Source organism: Ovis aries, chromosome 3, assembly GCF_016772045.2.
Source record: "Ovis aries strain OAR_USU_Benz2616 breed Rambouillet chromosome 3, ARS-UI_Ramb_v3.0, whole genome shotgun sequence".
NCBI classification, from domain to species: Eukaryota; Metazoa; Chordata; class Mammalia; order Artiodactyla; family Bovidae; genus Ovis; species Ovis aries.
In genome coordinates, this window is record NC_056056.1 from 90,423,085 (window position 1) to 90,444,584 (window position 21,500).

Here is a 21,500-nt window from a genome sequence, read left to right on the forward strand (position 1 = left end):
AAAAGAAGGCCTTTATTCCATGAGGACAAAGCTAAAGAGGGGTTTTCCCTACCTCCAACTTTCATAAACAAAAGAGCAAAATTTTTCCACTGTTGCAGACAACCCAGTCAGGAGGGAAATCAGTCCGATGAAAACCAAAAACAACAACCTCACACTAAGCGGAATTCAGAGCAATTGAGCCAGAGTTCTGATCAGCCCATGCATGGACTTGGCCTTGCCACTGGACTTTCCAGGTATGTGACACAATCCATTTCCTTATTATTTAGACAATTTCAAGATTTTTTTTTTAACTTATAGCTGAAAGGGTCCTTAATGATACAGCAAAGTACACTTTTACAGAGAAATATTTTCATAAGGATGAAATGTTCTTTTTTGCTTCATAAGGAAATATTTAATTGTGGTCTGGAAAAAGTTCAGTTTGGGAAACAATCATTGCTTTAAATTATTTTTGTTCCTGGAAACTCAGCTATAAATGAAGGCTTTCTATACAAAAGATTTCTTTCGGTCCCCTCCCTCTTCTTTTGTATCTTCCCCCATGTTGAATCCAGTGCTATGAAGAGAGCAAGTGTTCAATGACTTCATTTGAGGAGTGGATAATAGGAATGATATCTGTCTTATTTGCCTTATAACCTTCATGTATTTCATAATACTGATCACATAGTAAGCACCAAATACATATTTTTTGAATATTTACAACTACAATATGTTAATGGGGTTTAAAAGCATTTGTATTGAACGCTTGCTGTCACTTCTATTCTGTTTTTCCAGGAGGTATGGCTATAACCTCCTATTGTCTAAGAAAAAAACTGTCCCCTTCTGAGTGACATTTGTTAGGATCATCCTACCTCTAAACAATTTCCAAGCAAATTTGTTACTTGGGATTATTATCTGGTTCACTGTACCTTTGTAACTTCTGAAGAAAGATGAGAATGGGTCTCTTTGAGCCGGGAAATGGAACTATGACTAAGGCCTCCCACCACTGCCATCAGGGTGTTAAAATTTTTGAGCTGAAGGAGCTTCTGCAATTAAAAAATGTTAACTTCAATACTGTGTAACAATTTTTGAATTATTCTCACCTTTTGGTGGTACAGATGAAGTCATATACAATTTTAATAACAAGGATGTAGGAAAAACAATATCAATTCAAAATGAAATACAAACAAAACTCACTAGAAACATATACCAATCCTTTCACAGAAAATAGCTACATTAAATACTTCCAAGTGTTGCCAATTAAAAGCAATCTTCTTGTGTGAGAGAAGTATATTTGTTCATTAGACATTTATGGGTAGTTTAATTGCCTTCTACATTGTGAATTCCAAATTTCTTCAATGACTTTTCTCAACCAAGTGAACAACTATCTAGAATCCTTTAAGAATCCCAGTCTAATTAACAGACATACATACCTTGGCAACATTGATAAACTTTGTGATAACTTCTGCTCTTTGCTGAGGAGTTGGTTTGCTAAGAACCATCAACTGGACCCACTTAGAGATTCCATTAAATAAAGCAATAGATCTCTCCAAGGTTGGGTTATTCTCCAGGCAGCCATGGATGACATAGCTTTGGTAATCAGTGAACTAGTAAAGGAAGATTCAGAGACTCTGAGTTACAATGGAGTCTTTGAAAAATCATAACTTAGAATGTTGCACGGAACATAGATGAGACAATGTTTCCCAACAACATCACTATTTCTTTCATTTCACACTTATAATGGCATCTTACACATATGAATATACTATGAATAATGACTATATCTGTACCTTTAACATGCTATTTCACTGCATTTCACTCTCCCATACACAGACACACAATTATTACACACCATAGTGTTGGTGGGGAGGGCAAGGGACAAGACTCAAAGTCACATTCCAGTGAGTCCAAAATTTGCTGGGTCTTAAGATCCACATGGGGCATTTGCTAAAACACTAGTTTCAGGAAACTTGTTAGACCTAAAGGATCACTGTTCCAGAGGAATAATCTAAGAATCTCCATTTTTCACCACTACTGGTAATTTCAGTGGTTGGGCAAGTTTGAGATACAATGGCATGCATTAAAGAAGAGGAAATGAACATAACGATCATAATTTCAAGTCAGAATAAGTTTGCAAAATTGTTTTCAAGAAAAGAGAAAAAAATAGTAATTGAAGTAAGGCCACTCTTTTGCAAAACAGACACATTTTCTCGAAGTCAGCATGGGAGTCATCAGATATTAATACACAAGAGCCTCCTATCATATAAACAGAGCACAAGGTTTCCTCTCAGGGCTTGCCTGTGGGGACCCAAAAGGTCCTCTCCAAGGAGGATTACTCAGTGAAAAGAATCAGTCTTTCAGAAATCCGACCTCATGTTCTTCTTTGCAAGCAATAATGTAATTCATTCTTTGGCATCTTGGAAAAGGAGTGACATGCCCAAAGCTTGGTGAGACAAAGACAAAGGCTATTTGTGACTAATTGTGGAAATAGTATAACAAATGGAAAACGAGTAAGTGATTAGGTGGCTAGGAAGAGACCACAGTCGAAAGGAAGGGGTCGTAGAGAAGGAACTCTATTAAGACAAAGTAAGAAAGAAATATTTAATCCAGGATCTCCATCCCTGAGAAAGAAACAGCCTAATGTTAAGATTCTTCAGGAAGCTTACAGTTCCTAATTTCAACCTATACCCATAATTAGCCATTTATACAAATCCCAACCTAAATAAATATTTCTTCCCCCCCCCCCCCAAAATGAAGGGCCCAGCCAAATGCATTCACTTGGGAGACATCAATGGAGCTAAATAAACCTTGAATGGTTAAATCTCCACCAAGTATTTAGAAAATCATGCTTTAATCCTATGAAAGGAGACATTGAAAATAGCGACAGAAATATAGCTCCTGAGCCATAAAAGAAAGACAGGATAATATTTATCTTTGGTTAAAAGTGATTGTTCCTATGAATTAAGGGCACTTTTCCAGAGGAGCACAGTGACAGAGGCTGCCAACACTTCAGAGTATGAAGATGCAGCTCTTGGGAAAGTTGGCATGGAGGTTGTTATCCTTGGAAGAATAAATGTCCAGTTTCTTACTGAGATCCTTCTAAAAGATTTATGCTCCAGAAAAGTGAGGTGCTCGGCCAATTCAATGGGCTCCAGATGGTCGAACAGCAGACAGGCTTTTCCCTTCTTGGATACTTTTTTTCTCTGTGTGACTCTTCTCATCCAGTCATAGGAAGGACTATGAAAGAAAAGCAAGTCTGGTCAATGTGCTGAAAGCCCATTTCACTCAATGGAAGTTATTAACCTACTGACTCTCTAACTCTTTGCCTGCTTCCAGGGACTTGTGCAAAATACATGCCCTATCCTTCGTGTTTGAAGAGAAACCCACTGACCCATTGCCAGTAGAACATAATCTTCGAGTTGTTTCTCCAGACAGGGTTGGTTTGCATGGATTGATCCAGAATCTCTTACTTGGTCTTTCTTGTGAGCAGTAAGGTCTGAATCATGAGGGATTTTGTCAATATGTAGTTGGGATGGAAACCACCAAAATCCATATGGTCCCCAACACATAGATTATCTGAAAAGCTTGTTATAAAAACAGAGGGCTAGAACCAGACATTCTGATTTACTAGGAATGAATAATCTGAATAATCTATTTTTTAACATCAATGTTTACCAAACACTTGATGTTCCAGGCACCACTATGATCACAGGTATTAATTCATTAAATCTTCACAACTCTATCAGGTATTGCTATTATTACTCCCATTTTATAGATGAGAAAATATAGGCACAAAGAGGTTAAAAATTTATCCAAGCTTACATAGCTGGTAAGTAGAGGAGTTGGGCTGAACAATCTATATTTTTAACAACACCCCTAATAATTCCAGGACCATTCACCATGGATCACTCTTGAAGAAGCATTTTAGGAAAAGAGACTAGAGTATGAATGCCTAGGACACAAAAGTATATATTTTTTCAATACGGATAATAATACTTACAACCCTAAAATAGTTTTATCTGTAAAGTTAGCTAGTAATACGAAATGCTAGCCTAATTAGCACCAAGTTCCTGATTACTGAGCTAATCAGTTCATGGCACAGCTATGGTCCACATTTGCACAGCCTCAGGCTGACATGAGAAGCACCATGGTACGGAGCATCTCGAATTTGAATGAGCATATGAACCACTTGGGAATCTTCTTAAAATGGAGCTTCCAATTCTGCAGCTTTAGGGTGGGGCATGAGATTCTATGTTTCTATTGAGCCCCCACCCCCTGGTAATGCAGAGCTGCTGATCCACAGAACAAGGGCATAGTGGCAAGAGTGCTGATCCACAGTGGCAAGGGCATAGGAGACGAGATTCAGTAACCAAGTACTGAGCATCTATTAGGTGTCAAATACTTTCTCATATTATCTCATGTACTTCTTGGATGCTCATTATAACCCCATGCTGCTGCTGCTGCTAAGTCGCTTCAGTCGTGGCCGACTCTGTGCGACCCCATAGACGGCAGCCTACCAGGCTCCCCCGTCCCTGGTATTCTCCAGGCAAGAACACTGGAGTGGGTTATAACCCCATGAGAGAGGTACAATTTCTACTTCACAATCACAGAAATTGAAGCTTGGAGAGATAAACTATGTCCAGCGGGACTGTGCTCTTTGCAGCAAAGCTTTCCTCAAAGAAGCACACCTTGATTAAGGTCAAGTGGGATCATCACTACTCCCTCCCCCAAAAAGCAGACTCATCATATTTGAAAGAAGCTTGCACCATTCTTACATGCTGGATATGTCGATGAGACTGGTGTGTTTCTCGTATCCCAGTTGACTAGCTACTTCCCGGAATTCCTCAGTCATACGGATCAAACCAAGGTCCAAATTAAACTCTGCAGGAAATTTCACAATCCAGTACCTGAAAGACATCAAGTATTTTTGACAACCAGAAGATTTCAAGCTAGATCTCTGTGGAAACTATGGTGTCATTTTACAGATTACATTTAACAATGCTTCAAGACCATACCTCAAATTAGCAATCTCTTATCCCCCATCCATCGTGTTGAGTCTTGCTCTTCCCTGCTTCAATCAAGGACCCAAGTCCCCCACTCCTACTTTGAGAGTCTCTTTCTTTCTAGAACCACAGCTGAGAAGAAACCCTTCTCCCAACTCATAGCAAGTAGGTGGGAATGTGTACAGCGAGGGAGTAGAAAAAAATGGATGCACTCTTTCTCAGAGCTGCTTTCATCCCCTAAACACACTGACCACTGCTTGATAGTCCAAAAGAAAGATAAATTCTATGCCCCCAGCAACAGAAAGTGAAAGTGAAATCGTGTCTGACTCTTTGCAACCCCGACTGTAGCCTACCAGGCTTTTCCATCCATTGGATTTTCCAGGCAAGGGTACTGGAGTGGGTTGCCATTTCCTTCTCCAGGAGATCTTCCCAACCCAGGGATTGAACCCGGGTCTCCCGCATTGTAGGCAGACTCTTTACTGTCTGAGCCATCAGAGAAGCCACCAGCAACAGAGGAGAGCCATTTTTAATAAAATCAACAAAAGGGGGATTTGAGTCCATTTTACTGTCAGATTAGGTCTGTAGTTTAGGGAAAAGAAAACTGTCAATAATTCCAGAACCAGAAACAAGACAATTAAATTTCTAAGTACCTCATGAAGTAGCAGATCTTTAATCGAAATTCATCACAGCTTTCTCCACTGGCATTTCGATAGGTACACTAGTTAAGGAAAAAAATCCTTGCACGTTGTTTCCTTTGCACAGATCTGTGGCTGTTTAATCAATTTAGATGAATTCTTAAGAAGAGGACTATACTATTAGGGTGACATGGATGTTCACGTGGGGAGAAAAGTGGGTTCTGATGACATCAGTGCTAAATAACTAGCGCCATGTATTATTGCTCTGAGATGTATTTTTTTGGTCTGGAAGAGAAGCCACTTACAAAGTGAATTTTACCTTCCTGAGCACTTGCCAAATGATGACTGTCAACTGTAATGACAAATATACTACTAACTATAGATAATTTAAAATGAATAGTACATAGAAACACCATTTTAGCCAAAAAGATTTTATACGTAGGATTAATGGCGTATGTAAGTACTCTAATTTCTTTAGTATTTGAAAACGTCGTTTTGGGGTATATTAATATACGCATCTTGCAGTTATTTAGTCTCAAGTCTATTTATTCATACTTTTAAGCTAATATTTATTGAGTTCATGCAAATGCCAAGTACCATGGATATGCAGTGAGCAGGGAATCCAAAGAGAGGAAAATCTAGAGAAATGTAAATTCACAGGTGGTTTCAACTTTCATACAATCTGTGCTTTCAGATAGTAAGCTTTACTGTATCTAAATACCCCTTTCTATTTGTGTTTCATATAGCAGTGGACATACTGATGATGAGAATACTGTCTGTGGGCACATTTTGTGGACAGTCTTTGGACCCTAAGGAGGGAATGGGGCAAGACTAAAATAGTTCCCTCCATCCTTCTCTACATACCACCTTTCAATAACAGGACCTGTGGAATCCTTGGACCACAAGGTACTAAGATATTGCTCATTTCCAGGGACCTCTGTTCAGGGTGAATGTTCCCTTCTCATCTCTAACACCTACTCCCTGTCTGAGGTTGAGGGGATGGTTGATGATGGAGTGAAGAAGCAGAAAGTGGAGGAAACTTTAAGGAAGCAGATGGAAGCCCCGCTAGCCCTAGTAACACTCAGTGGCCCCACGCCCTCTCAGGCTCTCCCTGCCCTGCAAGGCTTCTCACTCATCTGCAGGACCCCTGGGCTTGCAGCAGGCAGAGACTATAGGAACCCGTAGTAAACATTAGATCTCAGGGACTAAAACCTCCCTATAAGTATGTAACTATTTTGTAGCCATTTTTCAGTCATTTGGCTTTTAGCCACCTTTTAGGAATTGTACCATGCACAAAAGTGGTGGATTGCTAAAAGTCCTTATTATAGAATGGGGTTTCTAACTATGGTTTTTTCCTTTGCCTTTGTATCAGAAGAAAATCTAAAATGAACGTCAATCAACAGATTATAATAAACCTGCTAGAATGTTCCTTGTGTCTCACCAGCAAGGGACGATGTGAAAATTTAGGTGGTGTTTATGCCTGAGCCAGATCATATTATTCTGGCCGGCATTTCCATGTGTCTAAACTGTATCCTCTAGGTCCACCATTCTGCCTTCCTAAAAGGAATAAAGTAACTCTTGAATCAGTGTTAAATATTCTTTCATTATACTAACAGCAGAAATGTTTAAGACAAGTTAGAAACATTCAGGCTACAGCTCCTGTTTCATTTCATATCAAGTGGTTATTTTCAAGTAGAGCCAAAACATTCAGATGGATAATCAACTATTTGGTCAGCCATCCAGATGTTTTGTCTAGACAGCTATATATATTCACAAAACAGCTGGATAACTGACTGAAGACTGTTTATTCATCTTAATTTACTGGCTTTGGTTAGACACCTCATCTAAGTACAGAACTTGATTTATGATTGTAAAAATTACACAGTAGTTAAAAAGATATATGCAGAGAAGTTTTTCTGCCAATTCAGTGGAAGACAAATACCATCGGTGCATGAGTAGAACTATTCTTGGCAAATAACTATTATTCAGCTCTCCATTGTCATCTGTTAAAAAATAAAAGAAGATTAAGAGGTGAGGAGACAATAGCACATACTACTTTTCTCTTTTTCTAATATCAGTAGAGAAACATTAGTGTCAAAAAGTTCTTGTAGACTCAATTATCATTTTCCTCCTACTTCTGGTATTTCCTTGCAAATTAAGTGGGTAGGTCTCATCCTTCCTCTGGTGTACAGTTGCCAAGTTTCACATATAAAAATATAGGAGATTCAGTTAAATTTGAATTAAGGCAAACCACAAAGAATTTTTTAGTACAAGTATGTCCCATGCCCTATTTACGACATACTTATACCAAAAATGAGTCTCATCTGCAATTCAGATTTAACTGATCATCCTGTATTTTATCTGGCAACCCTACTCTGTCTGGTTTAACTCTTCCTAAAACAATCAATTCAACAAACAACTTCTTTGTGATTCTGTTTGTACAAGGAATAATCCAAAATGCTAAGGTAGTCAGACAACATGAAAAGCAGATAGCTGTAAAGTCTACAACTATGGAGGAGATATAAGACTTATAGACAAACACAGAATGTAGGAGATTTGTGCTATTCACACATGTCTAAGCCAAAGGACCAAGAAAGGATCACAGCTGCATGTACCATGTCCATTAAAAAATCGCAAAGGGCTATGCTGAGTGGAGGAAACAGTCAGCATTCCTGACTGGGGAGTACAGAAATGATACTATGAAGATTTGAGATGACACCTTAAATGAGGCCTGAAGCAGACTTTCAGTGAAGGAGTATGATACAGGCAGAAAGGCAGAAAGATTCAGGGAATGTTCCAGAAACATTAAGTGAATAGTATGTCTGGGTATTAGCTGTGGACAGTAAAAGGAAGGAAACGCATGGGGCGATGATACTGGGGAGACAGACTGGGGTTAATAAAAAGGCCTTAAATAACAAGGTGTGTGAGTGCGTGCTAAGTCGCTTCTGTCATGTCCAACTCTGTGCGACCCCATGGACTGTAGCCTGCCAGGCTCCTCTGTCCATGGGATTCTCCAGGCAAGAATACTGGAGTGGGTTGCCATGCCTTCCTCCAGGGGATCTTCCCAACCCAGGGGTCGAACTTGCGACTCTTACGTCTCCTCACTGGCAGGTGGGTTCTTTACAGTTAGCACCACCTGGGAAGTCCCAAATACCAATGTATGGAGATTGACTTCTGTTCCATAGCAACACTTGCAACTCAACTGAGGGAGGTAGAGTAGCAAGATGTACACAAGGGAGAAAGGCTCGTACCAAACATCTCAATGCAAGTGCTCAGCAGCTCATCTAATGTTGCTGCTTTCCCAAGTCCGCTTGACCCCATGGTTATGTGCTGCCGTCAAAAAACTAGGGGCATTTTCAACATCATACAGATCATCTCCATAATTATGCAAGCGGGTGATGTCTGTGCTTAGTGGTGGTCTCCGTCCTAAAGTCTCAGGGATCTAAAAAACAAGAAGAAAAAATATCAGACTAGAGTTCTGCCAGACTAGTTAACATATCTTTAACTAGAGTTAAAGCATGGCTTTCCTACCTGAAAAGATAATGACTTCCATTTACTCTGTATTTCTGCAAGAAAATTATCAAAGTGGTAAGAGATTGTGTGAATCACCATGATGGCAAAATGCCTGCTAAACTATTCCTTAGCATGTATAACGCTCTGAGACCATGGGAATGTGTGTGTGTGTGTTAGTCACTCAGTCATGTCTGACTCTTTGCTACCCCATGGGCTGTAGCCCACCAGGCTCCCTTGTCCATGAAATTCTCCAGGCAAGAATACTGGAATGGGTTGCCATTTCCTTCTCCAGACTATGGGAACGGTCCCTATTAAATAACATCTTATTTTTCAGTTGAAAAGAATTTACAACATTTTACAATTTCTTTATTTTCTTAAGTGATAAAGACATTCAGGAGCATATTATAATAAACATTCAGTTCAGTTCAGTCGCTCAGTCATGTCCGACTCTTTGCAACCCCATGAACCGCAGCACGCCAGGCCTCCCTGTCCATCACCAACTGCCGGAGTCTACCCAAACCCATGTCCATTGAGTCCATGATGCTATCCAACCATTTCATCCTCATCCTCATCCTTCTCCTCCTGCCCTCAATCTTTCCCAGCATCAGGGGTTTTCAAATGAGTCAGCTCTTCGCATCAGGTGGCCAAAGTATTGGAGTTTCAGCTTTAACATCAGTCCTTCCAGTGAACACCCAGGACTGATCTCCTTTAGCATGGACTGGTTGGATCTCCTTGCAGTCCAAGGGACTCTCAAGAGTCTTCTCCAACACCACAGTTCAAAAGCATCAGTTCTTCGGCACTCAGCTTTCTTCAGTCCAACTTTCACCTCCATACATGACTATTGGAAAAACCATAGCCTTGACTAGATGGACCTTTGTTGACAAAGTAACGTCTCTGCTTTTGAATATGCTGTCTAGGTTGGTCATAACTTTTCTTCCAAGGAGTAAGCGTCTTTTAATTTCATGGCTGTAGTCACCATCTGTAGTGATTTTAGAGCCCAGAAAAATAAAGTCATCCACTGTTTCCACTGTTTCCCCATCTATTTCCCATGAAGTGATGGAACCAGATGCCATGATCTTCGTATTCTGAATGTTGAGCTTTAAGCCAACTTTTTCACTCTCCTCTTTCACTTTAGTTCTTCCTCACTTAATGCCGTAACGGTGGTGTCATCTGCATATCTGAGGTTATTGATATTTCTCCCAGCAACCTTGATTCCAGCTTGTGCTTCTTCCAGTCCAGCGTTTCTCAGGATGTACTCCGCATATAAGTTAAATAAGCAGGGTGACAGTATGCAGCCTTGATGTACTCCTTTTCCTATTTGGAACCAGTCTGTTGTTCCATGTCCGGTTCTAACTGTTGCTTTCTGACCTGCATACAGGTTTCTCAAGAGGCAGGTCAGGTGGTCTGGTATTCCCATCTCCTTCAGAATTTTCCACAGTTTATTGTGATCCACACAGTCAAAGGCTTTGGCACAGTCAATAAAGCAGAAATCAATGTTTTTCTGGAACTCTCTTGCTTGTTCGGTGATCCGGTGGATATTGGCAATTTGATCTCTAGTTTCTCTGCCCTTTCTAAATCCAGCTTGAACATCTGGAAGTTCATGGTTCACTGATTACTTGGATTAATTTTATTACAAGTATATGAAAGTGAAAGTGGCTCAGTCGTGTCCAAATCTTTGCGACCCCATGGGCTATAAAGTCCATGGAATTAAATAGGCCAGAATACTGGAGTGGGTAGTCTTTTCCTTCTCCAGGGAATCTTTCCAACCCAGGGATCGAACCCAGGTCTCCTGCATTGCAGGTGGATTCTTTACCAGCTGAGCCACAAGGGAAGCCCAAGAATACTGGAGTGGGTAGCCTATCCCTTCTCCAGAGGATCTTCCCAACCCAGGAATCAAACCAGGATCTCCTGCATTGCAGGTGGATTCTTTACCAACTGAACTATCAGGGAAGCCCCTACAAGTATATATAGAGAGATAAACTTTAAAGTACAAATATATTAATGAGGATTATATAAATGTGATCATGTAAATGTTGAACAACTGGTAATTTGCATAACTTTTCTAATAGTGTTATTAAAAGTATTAAAATACTATAACAATAATAACAAGATTAACAATAATCTCTTGAACATCCACATTATGTACCAGGTTTTATATCAGATGTTTTGCATATATTATCCAACTTGACCTTCATAGCAATACTATAAGGTAGTAATTATGATTTCCAGTATAGACACAAGGTCATGGGATTCACAGAAATTTGACAGCTGGTCTAAAGCCATACAATTATTAAAGCCTTGAATCAGAACTCCATTATAAAATAGTTTTTGGCTTCCCTCTGTCCCTTTTATTGCTCTCCCAAGTGCGGACATCATGAGCTGTCATAATTTTGCCCCCCAATCTAGTGTGAAAAATAGCACTCCACACCATCTCAAAAAGAGGATATAAACCAGGTTATTTGTCACAGAGGTAGAAGGAAAACGTGGTCCTGAGAACTGTCCATTTTATAGCAACGGCATGGGGAAAGTGGGATTAGAAACAACCTCTCAGAGATGCTTATGCCAAAAGTGTCCCTGTAGGAAACACACCATCATTTTATTTTACAGAGCAAGTCCTTGATGCCAGCTCCATACAAGGCTTAGAGAAATGGAGACGTCATCATGATGTAAGACAATTATCCACTTTGGACAGTTTAGCAGGTAAATGTGGCCATTTGGGCTTCACCTCTTGAACTGTTTAAAGTCAATGTCTCTTTTACTCTCAAAGTTTATTTATTCCTTGGTAGTCACGGAGCACCTGACAATTGCTAGGCACTAGGCAAGGCATTGTGGCTACCAAGATGAACTCGTCATCACCTCATCCCTGCCTTCGGTGGGCCCACAGTCAACTTCAGAAGGCAAACACATGAATGAAAAGAAAAGAAAAAAACAAGCCTAAGGTCCAACGATGCCACTGAAGACTGGCATCTGAATGAGTCTATTCACCAGCTAAATAAATCCAGTGGAAACACAGTCTTGTGCTAAAGGTACCACTCTTAGAGCATCAAAAGAATCATTTCACATGTCATAAAAATAACAGAAACACTGGTTCAGTGCTGAGCCACTTTGATACTCAAAGGGTTTGTGAAATGGGATTGTTAAAGTAGTGCAGAACCAACTCTTACATCTCTTAACAAAGTAACCTTATCAGTAAGACCCTTCCCGAACACCATAATTTAACACAACACTTTCTCTCCATGCCCACCTCCCAATTGGCATGCCCTATCTCCCACTCCAGTGTTCTTGCCTGGAGAATCCCAGGGACAGAGGAGCCTGGTGGGCTTCTGTCTATGGGGTCGCACAGAGTCAGACACGACTGACGTGACTTAGCAGCAGCAGCAGCAGCAGCATCTCTCTTCCTGGGTTTATTTTTCCTCATAACATGTACCCCCATTTGAGATGCTATACATTTGTTCATCTGCATTTAAATCTTTCTAGCACTATATACATAAGCTCCATGAGTACAGGAATTTTTGTCTTAGTTCTCTGGTATTTTCCCTAATTCCTAAGACTTTACCTCTCAAAAAAAGAATTTGCTGAATTAATGAATGAGTGAATGGATGCATAAAGAAAGAGTAAAATAAAAATGATAAAAAGCTGGTCTTTGAATATGTATATATTTGGAAGAGTGGATACCATAAAATTTTAAGAGGTTGTTTTTTAGTTTGTTTTAGTACTAAAAGCTACTAAACTATAGCTAGTTTAGTAGCAGCTTTTAGTAAACATTACTGGAACAGAAGTTTTCTAGATTTTCTGCAGCTTTCTAGACATGATAGTATCTGCCTATACTCCATTGATAATAAGAACTTGGTACCTCTTCCAGGACATTTTGCAGCAGAATTTTTCTGATTTTCTTAATGCAAATTCTGTCAAACCCACAAAAAGTCAACACTGGACAATTGACAAGTTTGATTACCTTCCTGTATCAGTTCAGTTCAGTCGCTCAGTTGTGTCCTACTCTTTGCGACCCCATGAACTGCAGCACGCCAGGCCTCCCTGCCCGTCACCAATCGCTGGAGTCTACCCAAACCCACGTCCATTGAGTAGGTGATGCCATCCAACCATCTCATCCTCTGTTGTCCCCTTCTCCTCCTGCCCTCAATAAACAGGCTTTTTTCCCTTTTATCTTGTTAATGCTTGCTAATGAAGAGCAAATATTTTACTTAGAACCAAGCAACCTAGATTAATTAAACTAATTCTGAGGTCAAAACCAAAATTATTCAGCTAATCTGTCTGGGGAAGGTATTGACTTTCCCCAGAGGGTTAGAAGTAATCTGGCACCAAAAAACCTGTCACCATATTTGGAGTTATATTTGTGATCTGCAAAGAATCAGTACATGAAAGCCAGATGGACAAGGCTCTCCAGTTAAAATCTGTTTCTGCAATCAGTAGATGTGCCTGTGTCCCTGTTTAGAATTCTATCACCTGCATACGTACCTGAGATCTCATTTCATTCGTGTGGATATTATTGTGTCTACAACTGTTTTTTCAAAAGTAAAGTTTCTTTATTACAAAGGCAATATACATTCATCATTTAAAATAGGACAGTAATGAAAAAGCAAAGAAAAATCACTATCCACAATTTCATCATCCAAACAACTGTTTCTTTCAGCTTTTCCTCTCATAATTATTTTGGCAAGTTTCTTACATAATCTATAGTAGCTTAAAGAAATACTTACCTATTGGTCTTACACAGATAGATATCCAGACCTGAAAGAATATTAAGGGCAGTTTTCATCACTGGCAAATGCATTGAGGATGCAGTCTGCTGAATTGGTTTATCCAACACAAATAACAAGTACTTTGGAGAACCTGATAAAAGAACAGAAATAAATCCCCAGAGTTAAATAATGGGAGCCCCAAATAATCCATTGCGTGAAAGCATTTCCAAAACCCTTCAGTTATAAGTGGGTTTGAGATTTTTGTCTAAACATCACCCACAAAATTAATTAAAAAGACAATACATTTGAAGTAGTTATTTGGTGCCATGATATTTTTAAGATCAAATTGTTTTTTAAAAATAAAATAAATTCCAGCCAATTAAAAGCTACAAGTATGGAGAACTTCCCTGGTGGTCCAATGGTTAAGAATCCACCTTCCAAGCAGGGGACGTGCGTTCAACCCCTGGTCAAGGAACTAACATTTCTCATGCCATGAGACAACTAAGCCCCTGAGGGAACTGGAAAGAAGCCCACGCAGTAATGAAGATCCAGCATGCTGCAACTAAGACCTTATGCAGCCCAAAACACCTAAAGCGTGACAAAACCAAAATTTATGCCCAACATAAAATATTGTTTTATTTCAGATATACATCTATGGGTAGGTTACTCATCAGCAGATGAATGGATAAGAAAGCTGTGGTACATATACACAATGGAGTATTACTCAGCCATCAAAAGAATACATTTGAATCAGTTCTGATGAGATGGATGAAACTGGAGCCAATTATACAGAGTGAAGTAAGCCAGAAAGAAAAACACCAATACAGTATACTAACACATATATATGGAATTTAGGAAGATGGCAATGACGACCCTGTATGCAAGACAGGGAAAGAGACACAGATGTGTATAACGGACTTTTGATGATTTGGGAGAATGACATTCTAACATGTATACTATCATGTGAATTGAATCGCCAGTCTATGTCTGATGCAGGATGCAGCATGCTTGGGGCTGGTGCATGGGGATGACCAGAAAGATGTTATGGGGAGGGAGGTGGGAGGGGTTCATGTTTGGGAATGCATGTAAGAATTAAAGATTTTAAAATTTAAAAAAAAAACTAAAAAAAAAAAAAAAAAAAGAATTTCCAAACATTGACTTTTGAATGTTAGTAAATCTCTAAAACAATTTGTTATGGTAATCATGAAACTGATTCTAAATCACTCTTGACAGTCTCAGTGAGAATGTCAGTGTTATTTTATTCCATGTTGTTTAGTCTTCTGATGGTTTTGGACTTGCTTTTGTGTTGATAGGTACTCTCTGGCTTCAGTGAAATTCATTGCTCCCCAGCATAAACATTTTTCACAAGTTTGAAAAGGACACAGTAAGTCAAAATTTCCCCAGAGCTTGAATTCTTTCTAAGAGAGAAAGTCTCACTTCAAAAGAACAATAGACTTCTGTTGGGTGTGATTTCCAAAGGCCATGATGTCTTCATGCAGCAAAAGATTTTCATTAATGTGACTTGTGAAGACCCAAAAAATCCTTGTGAGGTGGCTTAGGGCAATAAGAATGATGCTCTCAATGTCAGGGACTGTGCAAAGGAGCCAACTCCATGAAGCTATACATGGACAGATCTTAAGAGTCCCAGACCCTTGACTCAGAGCATTTAGTTTTCCAAAATCGTGTTTCAATATCAGACAAATGGGGCGAGTTTTACTACTTTGAGTAAAATGTAATTACCACTCTGAGTGAAATACCATTAGTAAGAAGTTAGAAGTTTAGTAACATAAAAGGCCGTCAATCTTGCAAAAACTGGGTGCTCAAGAAGGTGTCTCCCTTTGTACACAGTTCCTCTTCCCTTCTCATATTGAAAAGCATTTAAGTTGAGGACTTAATGTGAAGTATTATAGAAGATCAATGTTTAGAAGTACAGGAAGAAAGATGTTAATTTAGAGAAAGGAGAAGGAAACAGGAGAAAAAAAATACTGTGACGCTAGGGCATCCAGGGGCAGGTGGCCTCATCAGCAACGGAATCCCATTCCTGAAAGTGCTGAAGCTAAAGTAAGGTAATGACTGTCAAAGATGTGGTAGACTAAACTCCCAGACAGCGTCTAGGAAACATGCCAGAATAACAGCAAAGGTTGGTTGCCTGTAGCTGTAGGATTGCAGAATTTATAAGGTGAAATATTACATCTAGTAAGTATTCAAGGAATAGTGTTGCAATTATACTGGCCATATTAGAACTTCCAAAGACAGTTTTGTCTATAGCACTACTTCTGTTGCAAGAAAAGACAAATGAAATCTCTTGAAGATTCTTCCCTCCTAATGGCAGATATGGTCTTAATATATAAGTAACCATAAGTATGTTCCCACACTCATATGACCTTCATATGGAGACAAGGGAATTGCTCCAAAAGCCTAAATCCTTTGCTAAAATGAACAGTAGTTATTACAAACTTTTACACTTTAAGTTTTAACAACTAAGGTGTCACGGCAATTGTAATTCTGGCAACACTCAAGCTTAATCTTCCTTTCTCTACAGAGACATGAAATTTTAAAAGTACTGTGATTATATTCACTGAGACTCCACAGTAGAATCAAGATTATTGAGTTCAATAAGAGAAATGACAAAACTATGAAAGATAGTTAATTTATTTGACAAATATTGTAAGTAAGTGTTAAGTGTGAAAGTGTTAGTTGCTCAGTTGTGTCCAACTCTTTGCGACGCCATGGACTGTAAGCCTACCAGGTTTCTCTGTCCATGGAATTCTCCAGGCAAGAATACTGGAGTGGATGGGGATTCTCCAGGGGCTCTTCCTGACCCAGGGATTGAACCTGGGGCTCTTGCATTGCAGGCAGATTCTTTACCATCTGAGCCACCAGGGAAATCATGACAAATATTGCATTGGCTCAAAAGTTCTTTTAGGTTTCTCTGTAGGATTGCACAGAAAAACCCAAATGAATATTGTGGCTAACCCTATACTTACTGAGTATCTACTAGACACCAGATACCAAGCAAGGTACACTTGAGTGGCTGGTAGAAAAAGTTGGAGACAAGCAAAAGGAAGGATAAATTGATAAACAAGACAAAAATAATTCTTGCTCTTCAGTTCAGTTGCTCAGTCATGTCTGACTCTTTGTGACACCATGAACCGTAGCATGCCAGGCCTCCCTGTCTATCACCAGTTCCTGGAGTTCACCCAAACCCATGTCCATTGAGTCAGAGATGCCATCCAACCATCTTGTCCTCTGTCATCCCCTTCTCCTCCTGCCCTCAATCTTTCCCAGCATCAGGGTCTTTTCAAATTCTTGCTCTTATACTCCAGCAAAGAATTAAATAAGAAATTTAAGTATCTTGTGAAGGGCTGGAGCACTAAGACAGTCTAAGAGTCAGAGGAGTTTTAGCCAGGCCGAGTGTGGGTAGGATGATAGCAATTAAGAAAAGTTAAAAGATATTTAGAATGACTGATGTATTGAAGATGGGGCAAGAGATGAACCTAAAAAGGTCAATAGGAATAACTCATGAACAGTACTGTTAGCTATATTAAGGAGTTTGGGCTTTATCTGAAGGGTAATGAGAATCCATTGTTTTAAAAGTGAGTAGGAGAATGGTATGATCAAATCTGGATTTTTTAAAAGATTCTTCCAGATGCAATATGGAGGAGAAATTAGTAAAGACCTACACTAATGACCAGTTCATAGTCAGTTATAACTATCCATGCAAGAGATAGAGGTTATCTAAACCAATGTGTGGCAGTGAAAATGGAAAGACGTGATTGGTCACAGAGCATATTTTGAAGATAGATCCAACAAGATTGGCTGATCTGTTGGCCATGGGGAATGAGTAGAAAGGAGGAATCAGGGATAATTTCCAGATTTCCAGCTGGACATCTGGTTGGGTTACAGGCCATTTCCCTGAGACTGAGAAACTAAGGAATGGGGGAGGGAGTAGAAGTTCATGGAGAGGGCAGCAATCAATGAGTGCATTTTTGAATGTGTTGAGTTAGAGATGTCTGAGACATCCTAAGGGGAATGTTGAGTTAGCTTCTGGATATCTGTTACATGCTTAAGTGCTAAGCATCAGTGGAAAGGGAAATTTAAGTGGCAGGAGAAAAAGAACTTATATAACAAGGTCTCTGGGAAGACAACAGTGATGGACTGTGCCCAGGTGGAGGGATTTACCTTGGATAAAACAGAAGATTGCCTCTTTCAATGTAAAGGCATGGAAGAGGAAAAAACAGGTATAGATACAGTTCTGATAGCAGGAAGTCAAGGAAGTTCCTGTCTAGCGACTTCTATTTACTTTAAAAGAAGGAGAAAAGGTCATCCACTGGAAGGTCTGATGGAAGCAGATTTGAGGTTTACCCAGAGGAGAAAATAAGCAAAAGATACTGTATAAGATCAGAAGAAAGATACCAGAAGTATTGGGATTATTTTCATCAAGAATAAAAGGCTGATTTTCTCTTCTGGAGTTTGTTTTGAGAGGAAGTTTAGTGCTCCTTGTTCCTTGGGTGACATTACTTACTCATGTCAATACAAGAAGATCAAGTATTGATCATCTTCTGTATGTAGCAGGCAATTATGGGTTTCTACTGCTATCTAGTCACATAAGTTTCTGTAAGTATGAACCTCAGAGCTAAAGCATGGTTGGCATTTTCTGGATGGTTTCCACATGAGGGCATGGGACTCTCATCTCACCTAGCTTTGCTTACAACAGGGAAGATGGAGACAGATACTATTGGAAAGGAAACTATAATAAAGAAATAATCTACCTACCACACGTTGACTTGCTCCAGGAAATTTCATTCTGGCAACTTCAACCTCAGCCACTCATTCCCATGTTCTCTACCTTTCTAGTCAAGATTTGTGTGTCTCAGACCCACCATGCACAATCTCCAGTGGTTTCATTATCTGTTATTTTTATTTATTTATATTTGTCAATCACTTCTTTTTTTAATTTTTATTTTTACTTTATTTTACTTTACAATGCTGTATTGGTTTTGCCATACATTGACATGAATCCACCACTGGGGTACATTATTTTTAAAAGGTAATAGTGTCACAAGACTAATTTACTGTTGCTCACTATTCAGATTTAGCATTCTTTGGTTATTTCTGTGCTGGTCTTGTTTTAATTTTCTTTTTCATTTCTTTCAACGTCAACTCTGAGTTCTTGGAACTTATCTCTCTACTTTATTTCCTCCAATCAGTTACTTTTCCTTGAGTGCTCTGTTAAAGTCTCATTGCCAGCATGGTCAGGGTTGATTCTATCATAAAGCAACTTAGAAAGTGATAGTATGAGCTTAGAAAATGAGCCTAGTGCTAATAGCAAAGTTAAAGCATTTCAAATGGGCCATAATGATGACCCATAGAAGAAAGTATCCCACATTTACAGATAGTGGATCAATATTCCCTTAAATTCTATTAAAGACTGACCAGAAGCAATAGTCATGGATAATATTGAATCTCTCAGATATAACAGCAATTTTTTTCATTTTTGACTTAGATAGGTTTATTTAATGTCACAATGAGATTTTCCTGGGTTTTAAATTTTTATTTGTTTTGCTTGTTTATTTTTTTCCTACAAAGAGCTTTTACTAAATTAATGGAGCATTAATAATCAGTGTTGCCCTGGATTTTAGAAAGCAAAATAATAATAACTTATACAAATACTACTTGTTGGAGTGTATAATGTGATAGACATAATGTTGGGGAAATTACCTATATTAGGTTTAAATCTTATAACACCCTGAAAGCTAGGTATTATTATAACCATTTCATACAGGAGGAAATTGAGGCCTGGAGAGGTGAAATTATTTGTCCATATCATATTACTAGTTAAGTTGCAGAGATAAGTCCATCTGACTCCAAAATTTTATATTCTTTTCACTATCCAGACAAATGTTAGCTGTTGCTAATGCTTGCCTATTAGATCCATTTTTAGGCATTATCTAGAACAAACGTTTACTGTTCCCTTTGCTTAGCTTCTAAGCATTCTGTCGCTGGCACTATTGTCTGAAAATGAATAACAATCATTATTACAGCAAGCTCGACAATTTAGGGACTCACTGGTACCAAACACCGAACAGAAGTCAATGACCATCTCAGCTCATCTCACAAGACCTCATAGCATTTTTCTGTGACAAATAAGTATTGGTAAAAAGGTTAAACTGTATTTTATTTATTTTTCTTGGTTAACAGTATTTAGTACTGACAACCAGACTAACGTATTTGCAGCCACTTGACATGAGTTGAATGAGAAATTAAAGTCTTGAAGAAGTTCTAGCAATAAACGCAATGGAAGAGAACTGAAACCGGGGCTCTGCAACAGCCTATAGGGGTGGGATACGGTGATAAGAGGGAGGGGATATGGGTATACCTATGGCTAACTCATGCTGATGTCTGTCAGAAATCAGCATAATATTGTAAAGCAATTATCCTTCAATAAAAAACCAAAACTTTAAAAAATGCAGTAAACTCCAAAGTCCAAACCAAGGGGGTATTTTCCTTGCATTTGGCTGTAGACGAACATGGAAGAGTATTAATATATACACATATTAGGCATTTGCAGTCAGATGGTTTCTAGATGGACATGTTCACCCACACAGAAGGGTTATGGCAACTCTAGTATTCAGATTGTAAATATCCCCCAAATAAGACCCAGAAATAGGAGATGCTTAGCTCAGAAGTTAACACTTTAAACTTTGGGAAAATAGGGTTTTTTCTTTGAAGATCAATACTTTCTTCTCCTAAAGATGCCAATAATTCATACCAATCCTGTCTGTGGCACTAGTACTTTGGAAAGACCTGGTTCCAAATGCCTTGAAATAAAGTCATATTCCCTTACCCTTTAATTGCTTATTTACCTTAGAGTGAGTGTATGATGATGACGATGGAGGAGGAAGAGGAAGTCATCTTTTTGGGTACTACAATCCAGTCACTGAGCTGAGCACTTTACCCAATGAATTCTCGAAGGCCAGGCCCCACCACAGAAATCCAGCAATAAATAAAATGCAGCCAAAAAAAAAAAGTTGACTCTGAGAAAATACCCTGATGCTGGGAAAGATTGAAGGCAAAAGGAGAAGGGGGCAACAGAGGATGAGATGGTTAGATGGCATCACTGACTCAGTGGACATGAATTTGAGCATACTCCAGGAGATAGTGGAGGACAGAGGAGCCTGGCGTGCTGCAGTCCATGGGGTGGCAAAGAGTCAGACACAACTTAGCGGCTGAACAACAACAACAAAACTTTGTTATTTGTTACCAAAAGAAAATGCAAGGAGGTCTTGTGGGGTGAGCTCTGAGCTAGTTATTAACTTCCATTTAGTACTTGGTGCCAACACTAACATCCTCATACCTGTGAACCCACCAGGAGCAGGAGGACATTCTCAATAACTGGCATGGGTTAAGTGAAACTCAGGTATCTTCCCACTGGGACTCAACTGACAATCTCAGGAAACAGAATCTATACAAAAGAGCCTCCAAAGGAATGAAGACATTGCACAGACCACCACTGAGAGCAAGAGAATGTGAACAGAAGACACGGCCTGGAGGACAAAATCTCTCTCTTACCTATAAGGTGGGAGTGGAAGCTGCCTGTCTCTGAAGGGACTGGGAGAGGATTTCAAAACCTGAGTCCTAAGTTGTTACAAAGGAATGCAGCAAGAAGATAACAC

General features: G+C 39.2%; 1 protein-coding gene across 13 annotated transcripts in view; it reads right to left on the reverse strand.

Annotated features, from left to right (window-relative positions):
- Nucleotides 1-21,500, reverse strand: part of RASGRP3 (RAS guanyl releasing protein 3) — a 115,412-nt gene that overhangs the window by 32,114 nt on the left and 61,798 nt on the right. For 8 of the 13 annotated variants that reach the window (XM_060412271.1, XM_060412274.1, XM_060412278.1 and 5 more), the window contains exons 2-8: nt 13,843-13,975; nt 8,863-9,053; nt 5,627-7,614; nt 4,749-4,880; nt 3,063-3,210; nt 1,407-1,580; nt 903-1,019 (exon numbers count right to left, since the gene is read on the reverse strand). In XM_060412271.1, the coding sequence (XP_060268254.1) occupies nt 903-1,019; nt 1,407-1,580; nt 3,063-3,210; nt 4,749-4,880; nt 5,627-5,631 (576 nt within the window). In that variant the 5' untranslated portion in view covers nt 5,632-7,614; nt 8,863-9,053; nt 13,843-13,975. Of the gene's footprint in view, nt 1-902; nt 1,020-1,406; nt 1,581-3,062; nt 3,211-4,748; nt 4,881-5,626; nt 7,615-8,862; nt 9,054-9,142; nt 9,178-13,842; nt 13,976-21,500 lie in introns of all 13 variants that reach the window. The other 5 variants (XM_060412272.1, XM_060412276.1, XM_060412275.1 and 2 more) reach the window with 3 other exon arrangements.